The 25,461-nt window shown below is 45.7% G+C and overlaps 1 protein-coding gene across 1 annotated transcript in view; it reads right to left on the bottom strand.

The window, feature by feature from the left end:
• Positions 1-593: 593 nt before the first annotated feature.
• Positions 594-25,461, bottom strand: part of TLCD3A (TLC domain containing 3A) — a 453,616-nt gene continuing 428,748 nt past the window's right edge. Inside the window, exon 5 of the mRNA XM_069615169.1 lies at positions 594-3,192. Coding sequence (XP_069471270.1) covers positions 2,923-3,192 — 270 coding nt within the window. The 3' untranslated portion in view covers positions 594-2,922. The remainder of the gene's footprint in view (positions 3,193-25,461) is intronic.

Below are 25,461 nucleotides of genomic sequence, written 5' to 3'. Positions count from 1 at the left end.
GCTGCTTTATTTGAAGTTACAGACTGGCAAAAATTGATTGTTTGCAGCACCACACTGGACAGACTGACATTTAGCATTACACTGAGCAAACACTTGCATTGAGCTGGTTTGTTTGCAGCACCACCTTGATTACAGACCAACAATAGCTAGTTCCATGAAGATGGACATCAAACTTCGTGGCATGAGATGTTTGCATCTTGACATTGATGGAGTGTTGCAAGGTGGGTCGTTGGGTCCATCATTTTGAAATTGAGCAGCACAGGGTGGCACTAGATCAGTTTGCCTTTTGATATGGAGCATTGACTTTTGGCAGAATATAAGGCAATACTACAAACAGCTCTACGAAGCACTGCATAGTTCCTTTCACCTGGTTTACCTCGGTAACGACACGAAAGAAGCTTTCTAAACAAAACATTCCCTGATTGTAGCATTAGCGATTACATAATTACAATCTGGTGACAGGTTTATCAGCCAATGATTATGTCCTTACGTACTGGCGGACATTCACATTCCAAGAACAGAACATCTTAAATAAACTTGGTTGTAGATGTTCATCTCTGCAGAGGCTTTCAGGACAAAATATGCAATGAGAGTTTTTAAAGACATATTTATTATTTTCAAAAATGTTGTACGTCGTGATACACGAATACAGGTGTGAGATACATTTTATTACACAAGGCACATTAGTAATGAGCTAGAAATTAACACGTTTAGAAAATAAGTAACATTTCACAAAACTATAGCTTTAATGGATAAGAATATTCATTTTAGTGTGAATAGTGCTTTGTTTTGGCGTGTAGTCGTCCACTATGGCATGACGAGGTGCATTGAAAAAAGTGCACTGAAAAAGACGATGGTTAACCTTGGTTTATGCTTTTGTATATGTATTTGACAGGCATTAATTGTTTGGCAGCTGTTACTATAACATGCCCACGTAGTCATATCATTGGCCAGGTATTGTGAAACTGGGGTGGGAAGTGAACATAATGCTTTCTCGCAGTCGGTGCACATTCACTCTCTTCCTGCAAGTTCACAGCTTACTCTCCTTTTCTTCGAGCATCCACTTCACAAAATGCAAGGCTCTGGTTCATTTTGCAATGCACTACTTTGCATGTGTTAGAATAGGAATGACACCCAAAAATTAGAAAATAATCCAGGTAGAAATTAGTTTTTTGAGGTGGAATTTCTGCGACATTTTTGCAATTTTGGGAATTAGGCCGAAAAAAAAAAACTTTTTTCCACCTCGATTTTGTTTTCTCGTTTTCTTCCCGTACATCCGTGCAGTACTTAGTCCATTCCACCTGCTAATCATTCTACCGTGTACATGGGGATAGTTGCCAATGGGTGGCTTTGCCAACAATAAAGACTCTACTACCAGTTTGTCTTTTTTTTTTCACCCAGGTATAATACCTCACACGATGTACATGGTTCTGCAGCTGTTGAGACTTCTGCTTGTTTCTCTCTGGCTGCTTTGGATGGGTCAATAATAGTCTTTACAGTAGCCTGAAACTACTGCACAAACATTGTTTTTGTGGGTTGGAGCTGTGATCAGAGGGCACCATTCACATTCGATTGCAATCACTTTATGAGGCAGACCCACACTCAAGCTAACATATGAGGGTGTCGTAAACAATCGTGTGATGGACTACTGACCTGTGTAACATGACTTATAACCACACACAAAATACTAACTGCAATTGTAAAATTATAAACCTGTACATCTATATTTAACAATTTAATAGAAAGGTGTAACACTTAAGAGGGTTTATAGTTCATGGTGAAAATGCAATTAATTCAGCCTGTTAAGTAGGGCCTTCAATAGGTCTAGACCGCTACCAATGGCACCACCAGCAGGGGGTTGCCTCATCGGCCCTTGGTTATGGTAACATGTCACCCCCTAATGCAACTATCTTTGCTATATCCCCCCTCATAGGTATAGGTAGGGCTACAGAGAGACCTCCAACCACGCACAGGGTTTGCCTAGCAAACACAAATTGTGCACCATGGTTAGAACACCAAACACGGTTTTTGCCATAGCTTAAATCTCAGCATTATTGGAGCCTTCGATTTGGGATAATTGTGGAGAACTGAAAAAGGTGGTTTTCAAGAAGTCACTTGTGAAACCAGAGCTCCGACTTCAAGTTGAAATTCAGCTGTGGCACAGTTCAGTTAACCAGGTGCTTCTGAATGAAAGTTAAAGGAGACCCTCCGCAACCAAGGTTGCTGTGGTAGAGAGGCCATACACCCAGTGGAGATGAACGGTATGGATGCACTGCATTTCTTTTCACATTTTGATAGTGTGTGTGACAGTTCCTTTATTGAGCTTAATAACTGCTGCAATTAAAGTGGGAAACTTGGTACAATATGGTGGTAAACCAAGGCCAAAAAGCAGGCTTTCAGAATTCTAGAAATGAAATTGGCCATTAGCGTTTAACTGTGTGCTGTTTGTTTTGCCAGCTTCAGGACACTTCAAGAAGTAACTTTTGAGAACTTGTACTACACAGGTTTCTAGAATTTGGTATTCGGAAAAAGAATAAGGGGTGTTGATCCTATGGGGCTGATTCATGGAATTATTTGCGCCGAAAAACGGGGATTTGTGCACCATTCTGCCCGCAAATCCCCATTTGTCAGACAGGAATTTGCGGGCATAATGGCGCACAAATCAGTTTTTCAGTGCATATAATTCCATGAATCATAGTATCTGTTTCTTCAATCACCCTTTGGGTTGAGGAAATAACCTCTCCAACCAAAACTCCTCCCTCCCCCATCTCCAAAGGAAGAACTCTTAACTCGATGACCCAGTGTCTATTGCCAAGACACTAGTTGGAATGTCTAACATGTTCTTTTAGTTGTGCAGATGAAGGGTTCTTCTGGAAGCATGGGGTTCATACTGCTGTGCTGCTCGACCACTGATGATCATTCCTATCTGTTCTTGCTGGGCTGTGAGCCAGAGTAAAGCCGGATTGCTTTACGGCAAATTAGGCAAAACCAGTAGACCTGTGGTGCCATGATGGAGGCGTTGGCAACGTTACAGTGCAGAGGAATGTTAAAAGGGACTTTGTATAGTGGAATCCCATATTGTTTCCCGTACACATAGTACATAAAGGGGAAAAGAAGAATCCGGCAGAGGAAAAATGTCAAGAGCACAAGTACTCCATTCACCTTGTAGAGAAGTGTATCCTGCTTCTTCACCTGTGAAAAAAAATAAAAACATGTCACTCAAGGCCCAAGTAATGCTACAAGTCCACTGCATGGTCAGATGCATTTGTACACTGATCATAAGGCTTCAATTACAGAATGTCATGGATGAAAACGGCAATCAAACCCATTGTGTGCTCTCTGATAACATCTCTTGAGGTCTCCAAATGTACCCTTACTTACATTAAAGTGCGGCTGAAATTTATTTTGCAGATAAAAAGATTTTTACGCCACTCCCCTCCCCCAACTGGACATTTTGGGAAAGACCAGTTAAAAATTAAAAAAAAGTTATTAAAGTTTTTTTTTAAAAACACTGTTTCAGCCTAGTCCCCATTCATTTTCCCATAGAGAAAGAAGTCAAAATTCTTGTCCACCGCACAACCAAAACAGCTTGTCGATATTGGACCCGTTAAGAAACAAACATACAATTTGTGCATGAAGGATTGACTGAATTTCCAAGGTGTGGGTGCGTGGGGTGCGGGGGAGGGAGTGGGATGTCTAGTGTTATTGCATCCAGTAATTTTTTTAAAGGGTGCACCCTTCTCCCAAAATTATATCTATATCCTCCATGGTGCTTTGCAGGAGAGAAGCTTTTCTAAAATAAAAAATCTGCAATTTTTTTTTTGTTTGATGTGAATGATAACCGCGGTTATTATAGGAATACCCGTGGCTAGCTGAAAACGAAAAGTGGGAAAAGTGTGATTTCGAGGAGGAAACATGATGAAATGGCATCAGGCTAGGGGTGTGCAAGGGGGAAAGCAGACACCATGTGAAATTGGGGAGCTGGGGGGGGTGGTCCTGAGACCAAGTTCAGGGCTCTGATATTTTCAATTGCTGCAGTTATTGGGCAGATAACCGCGGCTGTACGATCATGAAAAAAGTGTCAAGAAAATAACTGGATATTAGCAGGCGTTTACGGATAACCAGGTTTTATTTGTATTTTACATTGACCATATGACTGGGATTATGGCGGGGAGGGGTTGGGGGGTAAAAAAGAAAAGTTAAAAAAATTAGAATTTTACAGTTAGCTAGTAGGTCCAAAAGACATGTATAGTGGCCACTGCCAAAGGCTGTGGCCACCTAGTGGGTGCAAAAGAGACCTATTGGACGGACATTTATAGGGGAAAGGGCCGAAGGCCATGGCTAGTAGCCCAGTAGTGTTTTAAAATATATAGTGGGCATGGCCAAAGGCCCTGGCTAGTTGGCCCGAAAGACATGTATAATGGCCTCATCTGTGTGCAAAAGAAACATATTGGGGGAACCATCTACAGTAGACACGACCGAAGGCCATTGCAAATGGGCGGTAAAAAAAACTATGGTATAACAAAACCCATGACATTCGCTAAAAAACTTTAGTTAAGGTGCAGTTAAATTGAGCAGATTTAACACAACCAAACCCTTGAAATTCAGCGGATGTGGGAAGTCATGACCAGATTAACTCTGCGCGTTCCCGTTGCAAAGCCCAAGAGCATATACATATTATAAGAGAAGGGATTCACAAGGACATACAAAATTGCATTCTGGGCGACATCAACAGGAAGGCGCTGAGTTAAGCTGGTCATGACTTCCCACATCTGCTGAATTTCAAGGGTTTTGTTGCATTAAATGTGCTCAACTTAACTGCCCCTTAACTAACGTTTTTTCAGTGAATCTGTAGAAAAGGTTACTTCTCTCTAATCTCAGTTCTCCGTCATGGTATCTCGTCAAATTAATATCCTTGACTATCCCACATGGGTCAAGTGTATCCTGAAACATCCATGATATTTTAATTTAAAAGAAGAGAACATTTCATAAGAGGTCATATTTAATATAAAGCAAAAATAAAAAGGACACGCTAGGAGCACCAAACAAGGGCTGTATTTATTTTACAAATAAATCCTGATGAAGCAAGTTGATTTCCCCTCTTTATTTATTTGTAATGCAGAAAGTAAATGGAGAAAGAGCAAGCATTCAGACCACTGAGACAGTGATAGTGATTGCACTTTCAGGCCTGTACCAGTGGTAACATCCTGGATAAGGGGTACCCACACAACAGAAAAATAACTCTTGAGAGAGTGTACTTTATTAGCTAATAATCCACTTAACTGTAGGGAAGCTGCAGTAGTGCTGTGTGTGTATGCTGCTTAAATTGTGCGTGTAAGAATAGTCATATCTGTTACTGTGGGTGTGGTAAGTCAGACATAGGTTACAAACCAGACAACATTGTTCAACAATTGAGTTTAAAGAAAACCTCCAAACCCATTTCTAATCAGCATTGGTGCTTTGTTTAACCTACTGGTATTGAATCTGTTTATTCTGTTTGAAAAGTGTCTTATAACCTCATGTTTGAGCTTTGGAACCCTTGGGTTCATCTCCTGGATGAGTGTTGTCTGTGTTCTCAGCAGTTTGTGTTCAGAAAGGTTTTCTCCTGCTCCTGCTCTCAGCCCTGTGGGCCAGGTCAGCCATTTTTGGTAGCTTGTGTCTCTCGCCCCCGTCAGAAATGAAAGCAGGACACAAAAGTGTCATGTTTTCGGTTAAGGACTTTTAGTAACTTAAACAGGATGGGAAAATGCCTCTCTGGCCCTGCTCTGAAGAGGAGTTTTCCTACCTAAAACTGAAAACTAAGATTCTGTCTGTGTCACGATGTCCGGAATCAAAGCCGTCCTTGTGTCCAAACATTCTATCCTGACCCTCACACTACAAACAAAATAATAAAGTGAGAAGGTAAATGTCTTAAACCTGGTATTGGCAAAAAGTGATCACAAATAAACAGAATGGCGCCAACGTACATTTTCTCCAAGATTAAAAGACTTTGGTTCCAGGGGGTCATTCCCTTCCCCTGGATTCTTTAATGGTATGGCAATGTTGCTTGGTCTAACAGTTCTTTGTGTCTTTCCAGGCCCACAACAATCCTGTTAGGCAAAAAGCTCTTTAGCCTAGTAAGTCCTTCTTTAACACAAGTTCTTTCTTTGTTTAAAAAACACTGCCCTTTCTGAAAACTTCTTGTAAATTGCCAGTTTTCCTGGTATACATTCCTGCCAGGACTTCTTATGCACACGCAACTGCCTGGTATATTCCCTGCCAGCACTTTTCTCTTGTACTTTCAACTGCCTGGTATACTACTCTTGCCAGGAAGTCTCATTCATTACTGTTCCTCTTTACATTCAAAACCACATATACCTTTCTTGGTTTGGTATATCTATCTGCTTCAATGTTCCTTTAAGCTTTCCCCACATCTACATTCCATGCACTCATATGTTATTGGGATTTGGATTCTGCCCTTTTGACTCAAAAACAATCTTATGTTTTTTGTCTCAGCAGCTTTACAAGGCTCAACTTGTCATTAGCGTGGTCGCCAAAACGCCCTGCGGTCCCTGCTAGGGATTGCTCACCGGCTCTGTGTGGCCTCTTTGGTCCTGTTCCCGCGTACACAACGTAGCTCTGCTGCTTGCTTCCCTCTGTGGGCTTCTCCAACGTCTCTCCAGCTTCTCTCATTGCTCAGTTCCTGCACACCTGCTTTTCTTCATGTCCCAGTAAGGATAATGCTGCCTCGTTAAGCAGCCGAACGTACAGGAATCCGCTTACGGTTTTTGGCATCTCCACAGCACTTCCTGTTAGCGCAACGTTACTTTCCTTCTCTGCTGGCGAGCTCCTCTGCTCTGCCATACCAGCTCATGCCTCCAGTGTCCACACACCTCTGCAGGAGATACATCCTCTTCTGAACCGTTTCTCATAGTTTGGTGCCCTTTTTATTAAATCTCCCACACACAAGTGTTTTCACCAGACAACTAGCACGCTCATTGAGCTTGAGGCTCTTGCTGCCCTGCATCAATTCCTGCATCCTCCTCATCTCAGTACTTGGGTTGTTGTGGGAATTGGAGTCCATTATGTCACTTGATATATAGCAGTTGAAGAATCTCTCTCATTGATTCCATATGAAAGATCAGTTCTATATGAAGGCATAACATATCACTGGTAGTTGCCTCCTCACATGTGATCCTCCCTCGAAGCCGCGCCATGGTCAGGATCCAGCAGTGGTTGCCGTTCCCTGGCCACATGGCAGGGGGGTTACCATTGGGGAATCTGATGTCGCCATTGGATTCATCACACCCCCTCTGGGGTATTCAGGTACACAGGTACACAGCCCATCATGGGCTAGTGGCTGTCAGTCTCTCTTTTCTCAGTTTCTTCACACCTTTGTGGGATATTTGGTCTTGCAGCCCTGCATAGGCTTGTAGCTTTCTCAGCCAATTCACCTCCTTGTGGGGTATACCGATTCTTAGCCAGGTGAGGGCTTTGCTCTTGCCTCACCAACCTCTGCCTGCTCTTGGTAAGAGTTTGCGTATCGCTCTTTCATTGGTGGGGTCCATCCGGGCTTCCGTTTCTCTGGCCGGCGCGGTTCTGCATCTCAGACCTGGCTTTAGTCTGTGCAGTCTTGTTTCCCTCTGCAGCTTCTCAGTGTGGACTAGCTCTGGATATCGCTCCTGCGGGACGTCGTCCCGCTGCTGCTGGTTTGGCTTTGCTTACTCCTGTTTTGGTGGTTCCAGGGTCTACGGGATCTCTGTCTTGCAACAAAACAGCAGCTTTCCAAACTCTCCACCCACCACATTAACAATTTGGTTTCTCGTTCTCCTTCCTTTGAGGAAGGGACTCCCTCATCTGTGCAGTTGTGCAGTTCAGCGTTTGTTCTCCTGCTGCTTCTCTCTTGTGCTGCTGGCATCCAGGTGTATTTGGCTTGCCCCTGGTAGGAAAAGGGAAGATGCCATTGGTCCTGGTCTTCACAAGAAGGTGGTAACAAACGGGCCAGAAACCAAGCCATCCACTTTAACGGGCCTGGAATATGATTACCCTGTTGAACTCCCATGCAACCAACATTGAGGATTTAGAAGTAAAGGAGGGTGGAATCCTTACTTGGGCATTTCTGATCAACCACAGTGGTCCCCACTTGCTCCTGTCCCGTAAAGAGGATGTGGCAACTCCATTAAGATGGTGAGCGTATGCTGAAGCTAACAAGAAGCAATGACACCAGAGAATTCTAGTCAGTAATTTGCTGGTTAGAGGGGAATCCAGACACTGCATTGTGCAATTTGGTGCCAGAGAGGAGTTGGATAGAATTTCTGTTAGCCAGCTTCAAGAACCCGGTGACGAAGTGCAGGCCGGAGAAAACCACTTGTTGGTGTCTTCCTCTGGGGGAACAGTCTCTTCTAGATCTGATGGCCAAATCTTCCTCCTTTAAAGCAGCAGGGCCAAATGGCCAATGCCCTGCATCATGGAAATCGGCGGTTATTATCCCGCTTTTCGAGGGGGGTGACCGGCTGCAACCTACAAACTATCGGCCGATCGCCCTCCTCGATATCGAGAGTAAACTCTTCATGAAGATCTTATTGGGGAAGCTAGAGGGTTGGGTGAAGAAAAAGAAGATACTCTCAAAACATTAAACAGGCTTTAGAGGAGGGCACTCAACAGCATTAAACGGCCTGATGTTAAACATCTTAAGTGAAAAAACAACAGTTATATGGCGCCTGGGTCGATTTCTCAAAGGCCTTTGACCTTGTGAATAGATCCCATCTATGGTCAAAACTAAGGAAACGGGGCATCCCAGAGGGGCTTTTGTCTATGTTGGTAGAACTCCATAAAGATACCACTATTAGAGTCTGGCTCGATGATGAAGGTCATCTGTCAGAATCGATCAAGGTAGAAAGAGGCGTACGTCAGGGCTGCCTGGGAGCCCCTTTATTCTTTAACTTCTATCTTGCTGATATGGGAGAGTCCTTAGAAGAATCAGCATTGGCTAGCCCTATAATCAACGGATGTAAAATCCATTTGCTTGCCTATGCCGACGATGTAGTCCTGCTGGGCAAAACACCAGGAGGGCTGCAACGTCTTTTGGACAAACTCGACGTCTATGCAAAGGAAAACGACCTAGCCATTAATCCAAAGAAATCAAGGATAGTCGTCTTCAAGCAGCCACTCAAGAAGATAAGCTATCTATATTGGAAGTTAGGGGGCCAGAGCATCCTAAGAGTGGAAGATCTAACCTACATGGGTTATAAGGTCTATGCCGCAACATCGCAGGGGAAGGTCGAACAGGATGTGCAACTGAAAATCTCGCAGCTAGTTCCCCAGATGAAAAAGATCTCAGCAAAATTCTGTACATTTTCAATCATTCCTTTGATTAAATTTTATACATCTAAAGTGGTCCCAGTGATCATCTATGGTTTAGAAACGAAAACATATCTATGCAATGTAGACTGGCAAAGACTGGAGGGGCTAGTCTACTGTTGTGTCTCCCATGGAGCCTTCCAATGTCCATGCCAAGATTCAAACTGGGCTTATGCTCATTCAAATCCCAGTCAGACTGGAAATTAATTTCCCTCTTGCGTTTAATCATCACTGCTCAGAAAGATACCTTGTATTTCGACATTAAGGCCCACCTAGAAGTAAAAAAATCCAAAATACTTTACTCTTGAAGAAAGGTCAATAGAGGGTCTGGAAAAAGCAGGAACAGACCTGGAGACATTGATACACAGCCCCCCTAAAAGGCAAACAAAATCTAGATGAAACAGACTGGATAACTACAATCAATAAAATGCGCTCCCACACTCCTGAAAACCTCTTTTTAAAAGCGGAAAAAAGGGGTTATAGCCCAATACCTTCTGAAGTTCCCAGACTGGAGGATTAGGATGAACTTTCTCAGAATAAGACTCAACATAGCACACACAGAGCAGATTCTATTAGTCAGTGGAAAAGGGGAGAATTGTCTTTTGCAATATCTGTAAGATAACCTCCAACCAACTGCTGGAGTGTGAGGGGACTTGGCCTGTGAGAATTTCCTTCTTTGCAAGATTTGGAGTCAGTAGAAAGGATCACATTGCCGATTTGTTTTGGGATAGACTAATCTCTGGACATTTGAGCTCTCTGACAACAGCAGTGGTAAAAGTTCGAGCAGTATGACATTGTGATGAGCAAGAAGGCGGCAAAGGTCCCTCCCTGAAAATTGTGCTTCCAGGAAAATGTCCTCCTTAGAGAATCAGTAAATGAGACAGATCTAGACCCCCATGTGTTCATTAGTTAATGTGTCCTATATAGACCATCTTTTCTTCTGTGCGCTTTTTTAGCAAATGTACATTTAAAAATTTAGTTTATTCTGCTTGCCTGCATTTTTTTTTTAGCGCTGAATAGCTATGCTAGTGACTAGAGAAGGAAGACTGCATTTTGATAGTCTTTCTTTTTGTTTTTATTGTGAATAGAAATAGAAGATTTTGTAAAAGGTTTTTGTATAACCAAATACAAAATAAAAAATAAAAAAAAGAGGGTACTGTATAGCAGGCTCACCTCGCTAGTCCCAGAGGGACAAATTGCCTGGATTCGTCACAGGACTAACTATACCTCTTACTGTGCATGTGTAGACTCACATACTTTGCAGAGAATATGGAGATTGGGTTTTTTAGTTACCAGGTATGCGGCACTGGCATTCTCTTGTTGGGAATCTTGGGACTGGCCACACCAGTCCCTGGGCATTGAAGAAATTAGCTTTACCGTACACAAATCTCAACACTTACATTATAAACACATCATAAATAATCCATGTTAAAATGTAAATTCTTTTGAGAATACAGTACAAACATTTGTATATATAAAAGCTTTCCAATAAAATGTATTAACCACATTCCAATTCAAGAATTCAATTAATATGAATTCCTCTCTTAAATAAATCTCTTAAAAATGATAGCCGGGAAACAATCCCATTAATTAGCCTCTCCCACAGGCTAGGGGCAATATTATATATGGGATACATTACTCACCGTAATCGTATTTCTGATGCTTGTATCTGCTTAGATTCACATGCTGTGCATAGGCCGACATCTAGTGGAAGCTGCGGAGTATTACAGTTTGTTTTTCGAAAGTCGGAAAAGGGCGTCGACACAGGGCGTGCCAGTAATACTATCCCTAGTGTGACGTCCACTGTACCCATGATCCCTCACGCGTCTAGGATCCCCAGATTGTGTTTTTCCTGACATGAGGTAGCATGAGGAGTAGCGTGAGTACAGATAGTCCAAGCAGATAGACAGAAAGGTAAGACTACAAGCAACCATGCGCCTTCTCTCGGAGGGGAGGAAGGGTGGGTCGCATGTGAATCTAAGCAGATACAAGCATCAGAAATACGATTACGGTGAGTAATGTATCCCTTCTGAGGCTTGTGGAATCTGCTTAGATCACATGCTGTGCATAGATTAGCGAGCAGTACCAGAAGAAGGAGGTGGGATGTGAGAAGGGTCATGAGCAAACAGGTGTCTCAGAACCGCTTGTCCCACTTGTGTATCTGTCTTGGAATGAGTGTCAATGCAGTAATGCTGAGTAAAAGTGTGAATAGAGCTCCAAGTAGCTGCTTTGCAAATGGTGTCGAGGGGAACATTTGCAATGAAAGCCAGAGTGGCCCCAATGCCTCTAGTAGAGTGGGCTCTTGGCGTAAAAGGCAGAGTTTTTTCAGAAAGAGAGTAACACAGCTGTATACAGTTGATAATCCACTTCGAGATAGCGCCTTTAGAGACGCGATCTCCCTCTCTGCCTGTAGCTACGGAGACAAACAGTTGATCTGTTTTCCTTAGCGGTCTGGTTTTATTTACATAGTAGAGGACCGCCCTACGCACATCTAGGGTGTGTAGTTTCACCTCAGCCGTGCTTTGCCGGTTCTGGAAGAAAGCCGGAAGCTCGATGGACTGGTTTACATGGAATTTAGATATAAATTTAGGTGAGAACCTAGGGTATGTGCGTAAAACCAGTTTGTCTTTGTGGACAGTAAAGAAAGGATCCTGCACTGACAGAACCTGAATTTCACTGACCCTTCTTATAGAGGTAATGGCTACTAAGAAGGCAGTTTTATAAGTCAGGTGTTTGAGACTACTTTTATGCATGGGTTCGAAAGGGGGGCCCATGAGCTTAGCTAGCACCACATTAAGGTCCCATCCTGGCGGTGGGTTAGAAATAGGGGGGTGAAGTCTCTTTACTCCTTCCATGAAGGCTTTAACTACTGGTACTTTCCACCACGACACCTTGTTATGGGATGTGGTGTAAGCCGAGAGGGCTGCCAGGTGTACTTTCAGAGAGTTAAAAACCAGTCCTGCATCCAGCAGGTGGAGCATGTATGTCACAATGTTGGAAGGAGTGCAATCAACCGGGTTGATTTGTTTATTCTGGCACCAAATAACATATCTCTTCCACTTGTCAAAGTAACAGTGCCTTGTGTTTGGTTTCCTGGATTCTTTTAGTATGTCCATACACCTCTGTGGTAAATTGAGATTTCCAAACTCTATGACCTCAAGAGCCATGCTGCCAGGTTCATTGAGTTGGGTTGCTGGTGCACTGTTTGACCTTGTTGCTGGGACAGTAGGTTGTACCAGGCTGGAAGTTTGATGGGCTCGCACACCGCCATCCTGCGTAGGTGTGGAAACCATGGTTGTCTCGCCCACATGGGAGCAACTAGGATGAGCGTCATCGATTCCTTGTTCATCTTGTACACTACCTTCTTGATGAGAGGAGTTGGTGGAAAAGCGTACGCAAACATCCCTGACCAGTTCATCCACAGGGCGTTCCCTTGGGAGTTTGGCTGGGGGAACCTGGATGCAAATCCTGGGCATTGTTTGTTTTCTCTTGTGGCGAATAGGTCTATAGTGGGGAAACCCCACTGAGAGAAGAGATCTTCTACGATCTCTCTGTGAAGGACCCATTCGTGTTCTTCTGGGAGGGAGTCTCTGCTTAGAGCATCCGCTAGGGAATTGAGCTCCCCTGGAACATGTTGCGATGACAGGAAGATGTTCCGTCTGAGTGCCCATATCCAGATTTTCTGGGCAAGCTTGGACAGATTTGGCGAACGAGTCCCTCCTTGCTTGTTCAGATAGAACATGGCTGTCGTGCTGTCCGTCCGGATCTGCACCGACAAGTTTATTAGATGGGGCTCGAATGCCCGAAGCGCTCTGAATACTGCCAGAAGCTCTAGCAGGTTGATGTGGTTCTTGGCTACTGAGTGAGACCAGAGACCCTGAGCTGTGTGGTGGAGATGGTGAGCTCCCCACCCAGTCAGGCATGCATCTGTAGTCACCACTGCCTGTACCTCGGGATCGTAAAAGGGTTTTCCCCTTGCGAGATTCTCTCTTGTCCACCAGTGTAGGCTCTGTACAAGTGTTGGCGAAACGACCACTAGATCGTCCCACTGACCACTTGCCTGAGACCACTGTTTCGCCAACCATTCCTGCATAGGACGCATGCGCAGTTGCGCGTGGGGGACCAGGTAAATGCATGATGCCATCATGCCCGTAACCGCATTGCTTTGCGTACCGTTATTTGTTGACCGGACTGATAATGTGGAATTTGCAGTAGTATATTCCGAATTCTCTCTTCCGAAGGGAAGGTCAACCCTTTCTGAGTATCTAGGATTGCTCCTAGAAACTGTTTTGAGGTGCTTGGCACTAGGCTTGACTTCTTCTTGTTGATTGAGAAGCCTAATTCGTGGAGGAGGTCGATAGTCCTTTGAATGTTTGTCCTGCAAATTCCTGGGGTTTCCCCCGTTATGAGCCAGTCGTCCAGATAAGGGTACACTGGGATTGCCTCCCTGCGTAGGTGTGCAGCTGCCACCGCCAGTACCTTGGTGAATACCCTTGGTGCTGAAGCTATCCCGAAGGGCAGTACCTTGAATTGGTAGTGGCGACTGTCCACCTTGAAGCGCAAGTACTTTCTGTGCGCCGGGAGCATGGAAATATGAAAATAAGCATCTTTCATATCCAAGGTTGCCATGTAATCCCCCTTTTTTAGGAGGGGGATTACCTCTTGTAGCGTGGTCATACGGAATTTTTGGGGCTTGACATACTTGTTGGCAGGCCGTAAGTCCAGTACTGGGCGCATTGTCAAATCTTTCTTAGGCACAAGGAAGTAAGTTGAATAGATACCCTTGTTTACCTGGTGTCCTGGGACGAGTCCTTTTCTAGCAGAATGGCAATCTCCTCGAGAAGGATCTTCTGATGTTCTAAGGAGTGTACTCTTTGTCGTGGAGGATGGTTCCGGGGACGCTGCAGTAATTCTATACAATATCCTGTGGACACTGTTGACAGCACCCATCTGTCTGAGGTGATCCCTTCCCAAGCCTGGGTGAAGTTGGAAATGCGTCCCCCTACTGGGGTTGCGTGAGAAGGGACCCTGAACTGAGCGTCACTGCTTTGGTGGAGGCGTGCCACCTCCCTTGTTGGGGCTGCCTCTGCCTGTTCCACGCCCTCTTTTGTTACCCCTGCCGTAACTTTGGGTAGACTGCTGGTTGTTGTTCCACTGTGTACCCTGTCCCTGGGCATAGTTGCCTCTTTGTGAATTTTGGCCGCGTGGGCGACGAAAATTACTATTCCCCCTCTGGTTAGGGGGTTTGTTGGTTAGTTGGCCAAGGGATTTCAGTGTCTCGTATTCGTCCTTGGCGTTTTTCAGTGCGTCTTCGACCGCTTTCCCAAACAATAGATCGGGTTCCACCGGCTTGTCTATTAATGAAGCCTGAGTTTCTGTTTTGAACCCCGACTGCCGTAACCACGCATGTCTTTTGATAACAGTACCTTCTGCTATCAATCTTCCTGCGTTGTCCGCGGCGTCGAAAGTTGCTTTTAATATGCAACCAGACACGGCTCTCCCTTCTGCCGAGATCCGAGCCAATTGGCCCTTTAACGGTTCAGGAGCAGAGGCTATGAGCGCCGCGACCTCTTCCCATTGATGGCAGTTGTAGCTGGCCAACAGGGTGGTGGAGTTAGCAATCCTTGCTTGGTAGGCGGACGTTGAGGCTACCTTCCTGCCAAACCCGTAAAGTTTCTTGCTCTCCTTGTCGGGAGGAGCTTCTGATGAAGATAAGGGTGTTCCAGCCCTCTTCCGAGTGTTGGTAACAACTAGGGAGTCTGGTTTAAGATGTCCTCTTATATAGAGAGGGTCAGACTGGGCTGCCCGGAAAAGCTTTTCGACCCTGGGGTTGACTGCTCTGGTGAGGTTTGGGTTCACCAGGGACGGATCTATTCTTCGTTGGATGGATTTAAGGATAGGGATGGTCTGAGCGACCGGCCTCCTCTCTCCCACCAACTCTTCTGCGAAGTCCCTTTCCTCCTGTACACCGTGGGTGTCGATGTGAAAATGTTCTGCCGCGCGAGCGAGAACCTCATTAAGGAGGGGCTGGTTATCGACTGGCGAGTCGGTAACTGGGGCTTCGTTCTCTACCGGGGAATCTACTCTGTAAATTTCCTGCTCATCTTCTCCCTCCTCCTGATCCTCATCATCCGCATAGTATTCCGTCCCGGTTTGTTCCTCCATAATTTCAAACTCCTGGTCCCCCTCAGGGAATGGAGTAGAGTAAGGCTGCACCTCGAAGGGTTCAGGTCTTTCGAACCGGGCCTTTTTACTTAGGGGGATAGGATCAGTGGAACCTGAGGGTGTGGCCACCTGAGGGTCATACGAGAGGAAATGCTCTGGATCCTTGTCGTAGAAATCAGCCAAGGAAGACATCCTTGACATGACCCTGTCTATGTCTTCACTGGACCATTCTTTGGAACAGGGGATGACTTTAGTAGGCAATTTAGGGGACTTATCAAGGGTACCCTTGCTGGATGTTGATCTCTCAGTAGACTTGTATTTGTCTGTCTGCTTAGGGGGGAAGGATGGTCGTACAGGAGTGGAAGAATGTGCTTTCCGCTGTTTCCACCCCTCCCCGTGCGTGGAAAAATGTTTTCCCTGTCCCTTGGAGGCCCCGGAGACTTTCGACGCCTGGCGTCGAGGATCGGGAAGGTATCTGTGTTTTTCGAGCGTGGGGCCTCGCTGGTGTTAACTGCGGGCTCCGTCTCTTGGAGCGCGGCCTGGGGGTGGAAGTCGTCTTCGTCCTCCGACGATCGAACTTCCGTTAGTCTAGGGAGCGAGGCACTCTTGGCAAGAGTGGATGATTGCCTTGCGTCATGAGGCGATCTCGATCGAGAGCGCCCAGAGGACACCGAGTCGGACCGTTCTATCTGTGCCTCTTTCCGAGAAGTCGACGTCGTCGAGGTTCGGTTGGACTTAGTGTGCTTAGTGTGTGTAGGGTGTGTAGCGCTTGCGTCGCCGGGGGTCTTCCCCATAGCCGCCCTGCCGGACGACCTTCCGAGGTCGGAGACCTGCGCTCGGCCGTCTTTCGACGCCGTAATGCCCTCGCCGTCCGAAAGTACGGCGTCGCTGCCATCGCTGAAGGCGCCCTCCGCTGCCATGGCCGCCTGCCTGGCGTGGTGGGCCCAACGCTTAGTCGAACGGTCCTTAAGTGTCTTAGGTTTAAACCTACTACACGCTCTGCAGTTCGCTTCGGGGTGGTCCCTCGGCAAGCAGAGATTGCACGAGGCGTGCCTGTCGACCCAAGGGTATTTGCGGTTGCACTTGGGGCAGAATTGGAAAGGGGTACCCTCCATACGCACCTAAAGGCAGCGGGCTGATAAGTGTATGAAATATATAAGATAAGGTGTACCTATATACCAAGATGAAGAGTATGTACCACCCCCCACTCTCCCTACTTGCAGGGCCGAGGCCAGCGGCCTACCAGGCCCGGGCCGAGGCCAGCGGCCTTCCGAGGCCCAGATCCGTCGTGCAGCAGCCGACGGTCGATGTCTTCTCCAGCCGTCGTCGAGTGTCGAGGGTGGACGTTGGGGTGGGGAAGGATGTCAATAAAGAATTATAAATTTCTATTATTAGCAAAAGTATGGCTAAGGCCAGGGGACTCCGCAAGATGCTTCCGACCAGTATGGCGGAAAAAAACAATCTGAGGATCCTAGACGCGTGAGGGATCTTGGGTACAGTGGACGTCACACTAGGGATAGTATTACTGGCACGCCTGTGTCGACGCCCATTTTCGAGTTTCGAAAAACAAACTGTAATACTCCGCAGCTTCCACTAGATGTCGGCCTATGCACAGCATGTGATCTAACCAGATTCCACAAGCCTCAGAAATATATATATATATATATATATATATATATATATATATATATATATATACATACATACATACATACACACACGCGCACACACACACACACACACACACACACACACACACACTCTACAAAATTGTGAATGGCTGGTAAATAGCCATTTACAAGTTCAAAATCTTTTACCAGTTAAAAATATAGATCTATCTCAGGGACTTGCCAGTTAAATATCTAGCTTGCAAAAGCTGCTGGGGTGGCGCTACGTGCAGTACTGCTCTGCATGTCATTTGTGTTTTCCGCAAAAGGCACAGAGCTTGGATTTGGCGCTGTTCGGCTGTCCTCACTGGCTCCACTGACCGTGTGAGTGGAGCGGATGCGTGAATTTAATGAAGACAGCCTGAACAGTAGGCGGAAACGTGATTCTAGCATATAGTGTCCATAAGCCAGATAGAGGTGCTTGGTTGGAATCAACAGCAGCGGGGCTCTGCTATTAGTCGTGACTTGGACTGTGGCGAGAAGTGTAGATCATGCACATTCGCCAACCGTGCTGATGGGGTAGGGATTGGGGAGGGAAGGCATTTAGGTGAGTGCCGGGTGAGGGAGACTGGTGGCATCAGCATGTTAATGACTTATGTAACCACATAAATTGATTGTTTTGCTAAAATTTCAAATGTTCCTTAAGGCGAGTATTAAGCAGCAGTACAATCCAGATGTAGATATTTAGATGAAGCCCAATCCGGCTTCTTTGTGAATGATATGCTGCAAGGAACACCCACAGAAAGCTGCCATACTGGCGAGACACTGATCCGCTTCCCTGCTGTTAAACAACGCCAATAATTGTAGGGCACCAAGTCCTTGGCGCCGAGCCACATAGAATGTAGGCGTGCCACTTGCAGCATGGCTGATTGTTTGGCTGCCCTCCAAAAAGTAATGTGAATGCTGATGCCATATCTCAGGGATTTGCAGTGTGTGCATGAAATGTGCAAAAACTGAACAGCCGCTGTTGAGCTAGGAATCCAGATGTTCAGGACAGAGATGCTGAATGGCACGGTTGCAAGTATGGAATAGGAGTCAATGGGGACAGTTAGTTTGGCAGTGGTTACAAAGGAGGGGTAGGCTACTGACGTGAAGGAAGGTCTTGGAACCATGCACTGTGACTTCTGCACACAGTAGACTCCGAAGCAACAAAGGTGACTAAAACACTGAAGGACTGAACATATGCGTCGAGTCCTGGTGGCCTAAGGAAGCTAGAACTTAACTTGCAACATAGCTATTGTTCACCTTCGCATAATAAGATTTTACGACATTGACTAGATAGGTGAATTGGACTTTCTGGTTGGTCTACTTATTGTAATGCTAAAGATGCATGTGTACGCTTTAGTTGGAAGGCAGGTCCTAAGACGTAATCAGGCCCTTGAGAGTTGCAAACCTAAAGGTAAGCTACATTTTATTACAGCCCAGGGTCTGGCCTTACTCTACCTCTACATAATGTGAAATGTTCATGTTTTGAAAGCCATGTTAATTCCAACAGTAGGTTAATGCCTGCAATAAATGAAAAATTTCTAATCTTTTATCAATTACTGATTTTGTATGTAACTTTACATTACTGCAAATAGTATGTTTATCCTTGGGGGATATGTACGAAGAAAAACAATTCAATTACTGGTATTGCTACTGGCTGAATCAAAAAAGATGGCAAAAAACATTATTTCTCCAGGACGTTTCAAGTACATGCCTGTGCCGGTGCTGCCACAGCATCCTGTTCCATTTTGAGGTTCAAACCAGGAATTTCAAATCAAAGAACAAGTTACTTACCCCTGGTAACGTTCTTTCGATTGGATGTTCCTCCCACGTATTCCTCATCTTTTGACAATATCTTTCCAGCTTCAGCTGCTTTGGGAAAATAAATTCTCGACAGAGGGTGCTGTGGGTGGTCTCATCGAGATGATGTCCCTTGAGGGCCTCTGTCCAACTGTGTTGACGTCATCACTAGTATAAGTAGCGCACACACCGCCCATTAGTTTCAGTTCCGTTTTTCCCGCTCCAGTAGAGGAATTAAAGGCATGCCATAGACCGTAGGCTCCAAGAAAGCATAACGTGTAAAGACACGTAAATTCTATGGTGGGGTCGGCTGGGAGGGGAAATCAGGTATATGTGGGAGGAACATCCAATCGAAAGAACTTTACCACTGTAATGAACTTGTTCTTTGAATGTATTGTGTCCTCCCACGTATTCCTTGTCTTTTGATAGACTCTCAAAGCAGTAATAATGTTGGTGATGGGAGTATGAATTGTATTTTGTCCTTAAATGTTACCATGAGCTGAATGAAGGTCAGCCTTCCCAAATTATCCTTCTTGATTGGAAGATGAATCCAGGCAGTAATATTTCACAAAAGTGTGAACAGATGACCAAGTGGCTGCTCCACAACTCGAACACCTCTCTGCAGAGCAGAGTTACCATGCCCCTTGTGGAATGTTCCCTCAGACCTTTTAAACCTTCCAGTGGTTCTTTAATCTGTATCATTACCCAATAACCAGAATAATCCATCTTGATACGGTCTGTTTTGTCACAGCCAAACCTAATTTAGGACCTGTATACCCAATGAATCATTGGTCATTCTGACGAATCGTGGACATTACTGAAAGCCCTTTTAGGGTACAGCCCATGTAACCACTCCTCCTTTCCAGGATGAGGAGGTGGGTAGAAGGTTATCAAAACGAAATTAGGAGACTACTTTCGGCAGAAACAACCTTGTCTTTAAAGAAAACAGTGTTTGGGGGGTTTACAGGAAAGTGCCTGCAACTCGCTTACCCAGCAGGCATACGTTATTGCCACTAGCAAGACAGTTTTTAAAGTTAACAGTCTTAATGGGCAAGAATGCATTGGTTCAAATGGAATGCATGTTAGAAATGTTAACACCAGATTGAGATCCAATATAGGGACTTGGAATGGTATTGGTGGAAATACATTAGTAAGGCCTTAATTTGAATAATCAGAGGAATTTCTAAATATAATGATTCCTTCGAAGAGCGCTTGAAAATTAAAAACGCTGCAAGATAACCTTTAATTGTCCCAATCTTGAGTCCCAGATTTTCTAAATGTAACAAAAAAGGTAACACCATAGGTGTACCACATAGAAAGGGATCCACATTCTTATCCCTGCACTGGCTGCTGAATTTGTTCCAATGGCAGCGGTACAAAGATTTTGCTACTGGCATTCTGGCCGAAAGCAAGATTTCCATTACGTCATCCGGGAGGTCCCAATCCTTATATCTCAAACTCTCAGAAACCATGCATGAAGGTTGAGTGTCTTGACCTCTGGATGGAGAACCCAACCCTCCTCTAGCGAAATGGTCCTCTCTTTGTGGAAGACGTATTGGAGGGCAGATGGACATGTCCAGAAGGTTTGCACTTCCGGTTGACACTGGCTGTGAACAGATCCACTTGAGGGGTTCCCCAAAGGGTGAAGATCTCTTGAAGGACTTCTTGAGCTAGTTCCCACTCGTTGAAGACTGTGCTCTGCCTTCTCAGAGTGTCTGCCGCTGTGTTCTCTGCTCTAGATAGGTATACTGCCAATAGAGAGACTCCTTCTCAAATTGCACAGAACCAGAGCTGCATTGCCTCTATGCACAGTGGTAGTGACACTACGCCTCCTTTCTTGTTGAGGTAGTAATTTATTTATTTTCAAATGTGTTTATTGGCATTTATTATTTAATACATTTACAGGACACCAGATATGTCCGTAATTCGAGGATAATGAGCATTTCAGAATAAAACATTTAATAAATTAACATTACAACATTAACTATCTCCCAGTGTTTTTCCCGTTGAGCTAATGCCGCTTGGTGGAGCAGAGGCCCATGCCTGTGAGAGCCCAGTGAGGTAGCAGCGAAATGGTCACAGGTCTTGCCAATTCAGTTCATGGGTTTGTTTTCAGTGGATTCATACCAGTTCATGGGGGCTTGTCATCTGAGGGGTAAAACAGGGAGTCTGAGTTCTTTCCAGGCCTCCAGGGTCATACTAGAGTCATCTGTGGATCTGGCTACACTGTCCTCCCAAGCAGTTGTTTCTGCTCATACCCAGCGTTTCAGCTCACAGTGCCAGCTTTTCTGTTGGGGCCCGGCCGTTTTCTTCCAAGACATTGCCATAGTCCTCTTTGCCAGTATACACATAATGTCCATTAGTCTAGTGAGGTGCTCGAGTTTGGCCGGTCTAGTTTATGTTCCCAATAGGCATTCCTCCGGGGTCCATTTGTATCTAGTCACCCCCAGATTATTGCTTGTATGCTGTATGGCGGTCCACAGGGATTGTGGCTTAATGCACTTCCAGAACATGTGGATCAAGTCGGCATTATTCTGTCCACACCATGTGCAATTGGAGGGCGACACATTATTGATTTTTGCCAGCCTGGATGGGGTTAAGTATGTTCGGTGTAGTAGGTTGATTTGTACTTGTCTGAATCTGTGGTTTCTGGAGACAGACTTGGGAAATGTCAAGGCCCTCTCCCATTCTCCATCTGACAATTCCCGGGCCATGTCTACTTCCCATTTGCCTCTCAAAACGGCACTCTGTGGGTTGGGGATGTCACTTAGGTGGCCGTAGATCTGGGACACCGGCTTCCAACCTTCACCCAGGGCATAAAGTAGCGTAATCAGGGGGTTTGATTCCGGTTCCTCCGGCCATGACGTCCACTTGGTTCGTGCTGTGGTTCTCATCTTCTGATACCACAGGAACTGGCCTATATGGACTCTGTCTACTTCCTGAAGTGTTTCAAAATCTTTAAAAGCCCCATCCACAAACAGGTCCCCGCATGAGTATATCCCATTCCTTTCCCAGTGTCTGAGGTGGTGCAGATCTGCGACGGAGCAGCATAGGTCCGAGAGTAGTGGTATGTCCGGGGAGTAGTGGCGCTTGGTGCAGGTAAGGGTTACCGTCCTGCGCCAAATATTTTGTCCCCGGATTGCCATGAAAGCGGCATTTCGCATCAGGTGCGAGGGGGCCCAGATGAGTTCTTTCATATGCAACGGGGATACTAGGGTCTGCAGCAGGGGGGTCTCAGATGTGGCTTCATCTGCTAGCCATTTGGTGACAAAACTAAGCTGTGCTGCCAGGTAGTACTTTTCAAAGTTTGGGAGTTGGATTCCCCCCTGGGTGTACGATAGCATCAGGGTGGAGAGTGCTATTTTGCGTCTCCCTGACCCCCACAAGAAATCCCGAGTTATCCTTTCTAGCAGGCGGAAAAAAGGCGCATTGATGTAGAAATATATATTCTGGAACCCGTACAAGAATCTGGGAAGGACAATCATTTTGATTATTGCAGCTCTTCCCATCATGGATAGGGGAAGTTTCGCCCAGAATTGCATGGATTTTCTCAGGGCTGGGATCGCAGTCTTCGTATTGTGCTCATGCATTAATGTAGGGGTATGCATTATGTGTATCCCTAAATACTTGAATGAGGTCAGCTCCCACTGTATTCCTACCGCGGGAAGTTCTGTTATGTCTTTCCCCTTGAGGCCTGCCAGGGGGAATAGGCAGGACTTCGCCCTACTGAATTGTATACCAGAAAACTTTGCAAAGTTGTCTAAGACGTCTAACATCGTGGGCATGTTGTCTTGTGGGTCTCCGACGTACAGTAGTACGTCGTCTGCGGAAAGAGAGCTAATATGGTCAATGCCCCCCAGCGGTATCCCGGCGTCAAAGAATTGTCTTCGGAAGTATATAGCAATGGGTTCCAGTCCCAGTAAAGCATGGGGGAGAGCGGGCATCCCTGCCTAGTGCCCCTACATATGTCCCAGGCCTCCGATATGTATTATCCTGTTTTTACTCTGGCCCAGGGTTCATTAGATGGATCAAGATACTTTATACCAAACCTAAGGCCAAAGCCAAAACCAATAAGAACCGCCACTAGCCACTCCCAAAATATAGACTCGAACGCCTTAATGGCAACAAGGGACAGCAGCGCATATGTCTCCGTATTAGCCTCCGTCTGAGCAATAATCTGTTGTACACTACGTAAGTTCATGGTCGTGTTCCGGTCTGGTAAGAAGCCACACTGATCCTCGTGCACTTCATCCCCTATGATTTTGGCCAGTCTATCTGCTAATACCGTGGTCAATATTTTCACATCGTAATTAAGAATGGCTATTGGGTGGTAGGAGTCACATTTTTCGGCAGGCTTATTAGGCTTGATAATTGGAATTAACAGGGTCTCCCTCATGCTGTCAGGAAGTATCCCTCTCTCATGTGTCTCCTGAAAAACCTCATGTAACAAGGGTGTTAGGGAGGTCTCATACGCCTTATAGAACTCAGTGGGTAGTCCGTCACTCCCGGGGGTCTTAGCGGTGGCCAGTGACTTGATTGCCTCGGTTATATCCTCCGCTGTGATATCTGCGTCAAGAGCTTCAGCCTGTTCAGGGGTCATTTTGGGGAGCCCTATTTCCTCCAGGGCGTCTATGATTTGCTCTCGGGGAACCTTATCCCTGTGAGAGTAAAGGTGTTCGTAAAAGCCCTTGAAGTTTTCGTTTATATCTTGCTGTGTCTGTACTACCTTACCTTCTTCAGTCTGTATCATGGTGATCCTGTGTTTGGGGTGTTCTTTCCTACATAACCAGGCCAGCATTCTGCTAGGTCTATCGGCTTCTCTGTGCGTTCTGTTTGTTTTGGTGGCATAATCAAATTTGGCTAGTCTTTCCCATGCCAGGGCACATTTAACTCCAAGTTCCTTAAGGTCATCTTCTCTTTGCTGAGTGTTCACCGGGGTAGCTTCGAGTTGCTCACCCTGTCGTTCCCACTGATCTAATTCACCCCTCAATTGTTTCCTGATGCCCCCTGCTTTCGCGATGATTTCTCCCCTCGCCACTACTTTAAGAGCGTCCCACATCGTGCTCAGGTGGGTAACGCTCCCCGTGTTCCTCTCAATGAAACTATCTATAAATTCATGCAGTTCTTCCCTGAACACCGCGTCACTTAGGGCGTCTATCGGCATTCTCCACATAGGGATAGGGGGTCTTGGGCCAGTTAGATTCCATTCTATTAAGAGCGGCGAGTGGTCAGAAATGGTTCTTCCCAAATGTTGTGCTTCTTCTATTTGTGACAGGTGTTCTTTACCTTTGAAGATGTAGTCTATCCTCGTGTGAAGATCATGAGCGGAGGAGAAGTAGGAGTACCCCAGGGAGTCAGGATGACGCTCTCTCCAAATGTCGGCTAGGTTCAATCTATCTGATAATAAGGACAAGGCTGTGGTGGCCGCTGAGGGGCCTTTCGGGTGAGGCAGGGACCTGTCAAGGTTCGCATCATGGACACAATTAAAGTCCCCCCCCCCAGGAAAAAATTCCATGTCTGTAAGGTGCGATTTTAGCATACATAGAGTTCAAGTGTGCTGGAATGTTAGTATTGGGAAGGTAAGAGTTTACTATGCATATTTCCTCGGTGTCCAGTCAATTGGTCGAAAAAAAACTGGTCGACTGCAATTTGGTCGACGCAATTTGGTCGAAAACCAAATGGTCGAATTTTTTTTTTATTTATATATTTATTTTTCGGGTTTTCGTTTTGTAAAAAAAGGGGTTTTCAGAGAAAAAAAGGGGGTTGGGGGGGACCCCCCCCAAAAAAGAAAAAAAAGGGTTAAAATAAAAAAAAAAAAATTCGACCATTTGGGTTTCGACCAAATTGGTTCGACCAAATGTCTGGTAACCTATTTCCTCCTGTTCCAATCGGCCCCAGAGAATTACAAACCTGCCCTAAGGGTCTGTCTCAGACCTGATTAAGCGGAATGGGAGTTGGGGATGGATCCAAGTGTACAGACCTCTTGCGTATTTAGAGTAGGTAGTGCCCACGCCCTGTCCCCCCCAATGTTCCCCCAGTCTAGCAAGGGAGTCCGCCGTGCAGTGTGTCTCCTGCAGCAGCGCTATTTGCATTCTTTTTCTGTTCAAGTAGGACTTGATTCTGTTTCGACATAAGTAGGTTCCCAAGCCCCTCACATTCCAAGTAATTATCTTTATTTTAGTGTTAGATGCCATGTCGGATCAATCAAATTGTCTCTGAATCAGTCCGGCACCTACCAGTGTCTTCTGCAGGTTCACCTGATCCCTGCCATCTCCCCTCCCGTCCACCTTCTTCAGCATCTTTTGTTTCACTGGTAGGAGATTCTGTAACTTGAGTAACTCCCATTGCCTTGAATGGGGAAAACAAACAAAACAAGTTGAACAGTCACTAGCAGTTGCTCCCAACTTGCAATGCTCAGGGGGTCCCGAGCCTTCCAGGTCACTCCTGGCCTTCCGGATCAGGCTGTGTGTGAGCAGACTGCTCACACAGTTTCCAGTGGGGTGGG

Source organism: Ambystoma mexicanum, chromosome 9 (genome assembly GCF_040938575.1).
Source record: "Ambystoma mexicanum isolate Mex_15411 chromosome 9, UKY_AmexF1_1, whole genome shotgun sequence".
In the NCBI taxonomy this organism is placed as follows: domain Eukaryota; kingdom Metazoa; phylum Chordata; class Amphibia; order Caudata; family Ambystomatidae; genus Ambystoma; species Ambystoma mexicanum.
Note: the sequence above shows the minus strand (reverse complement) of the source record. Positions and strands in the feature narration are given on the sequence as shown.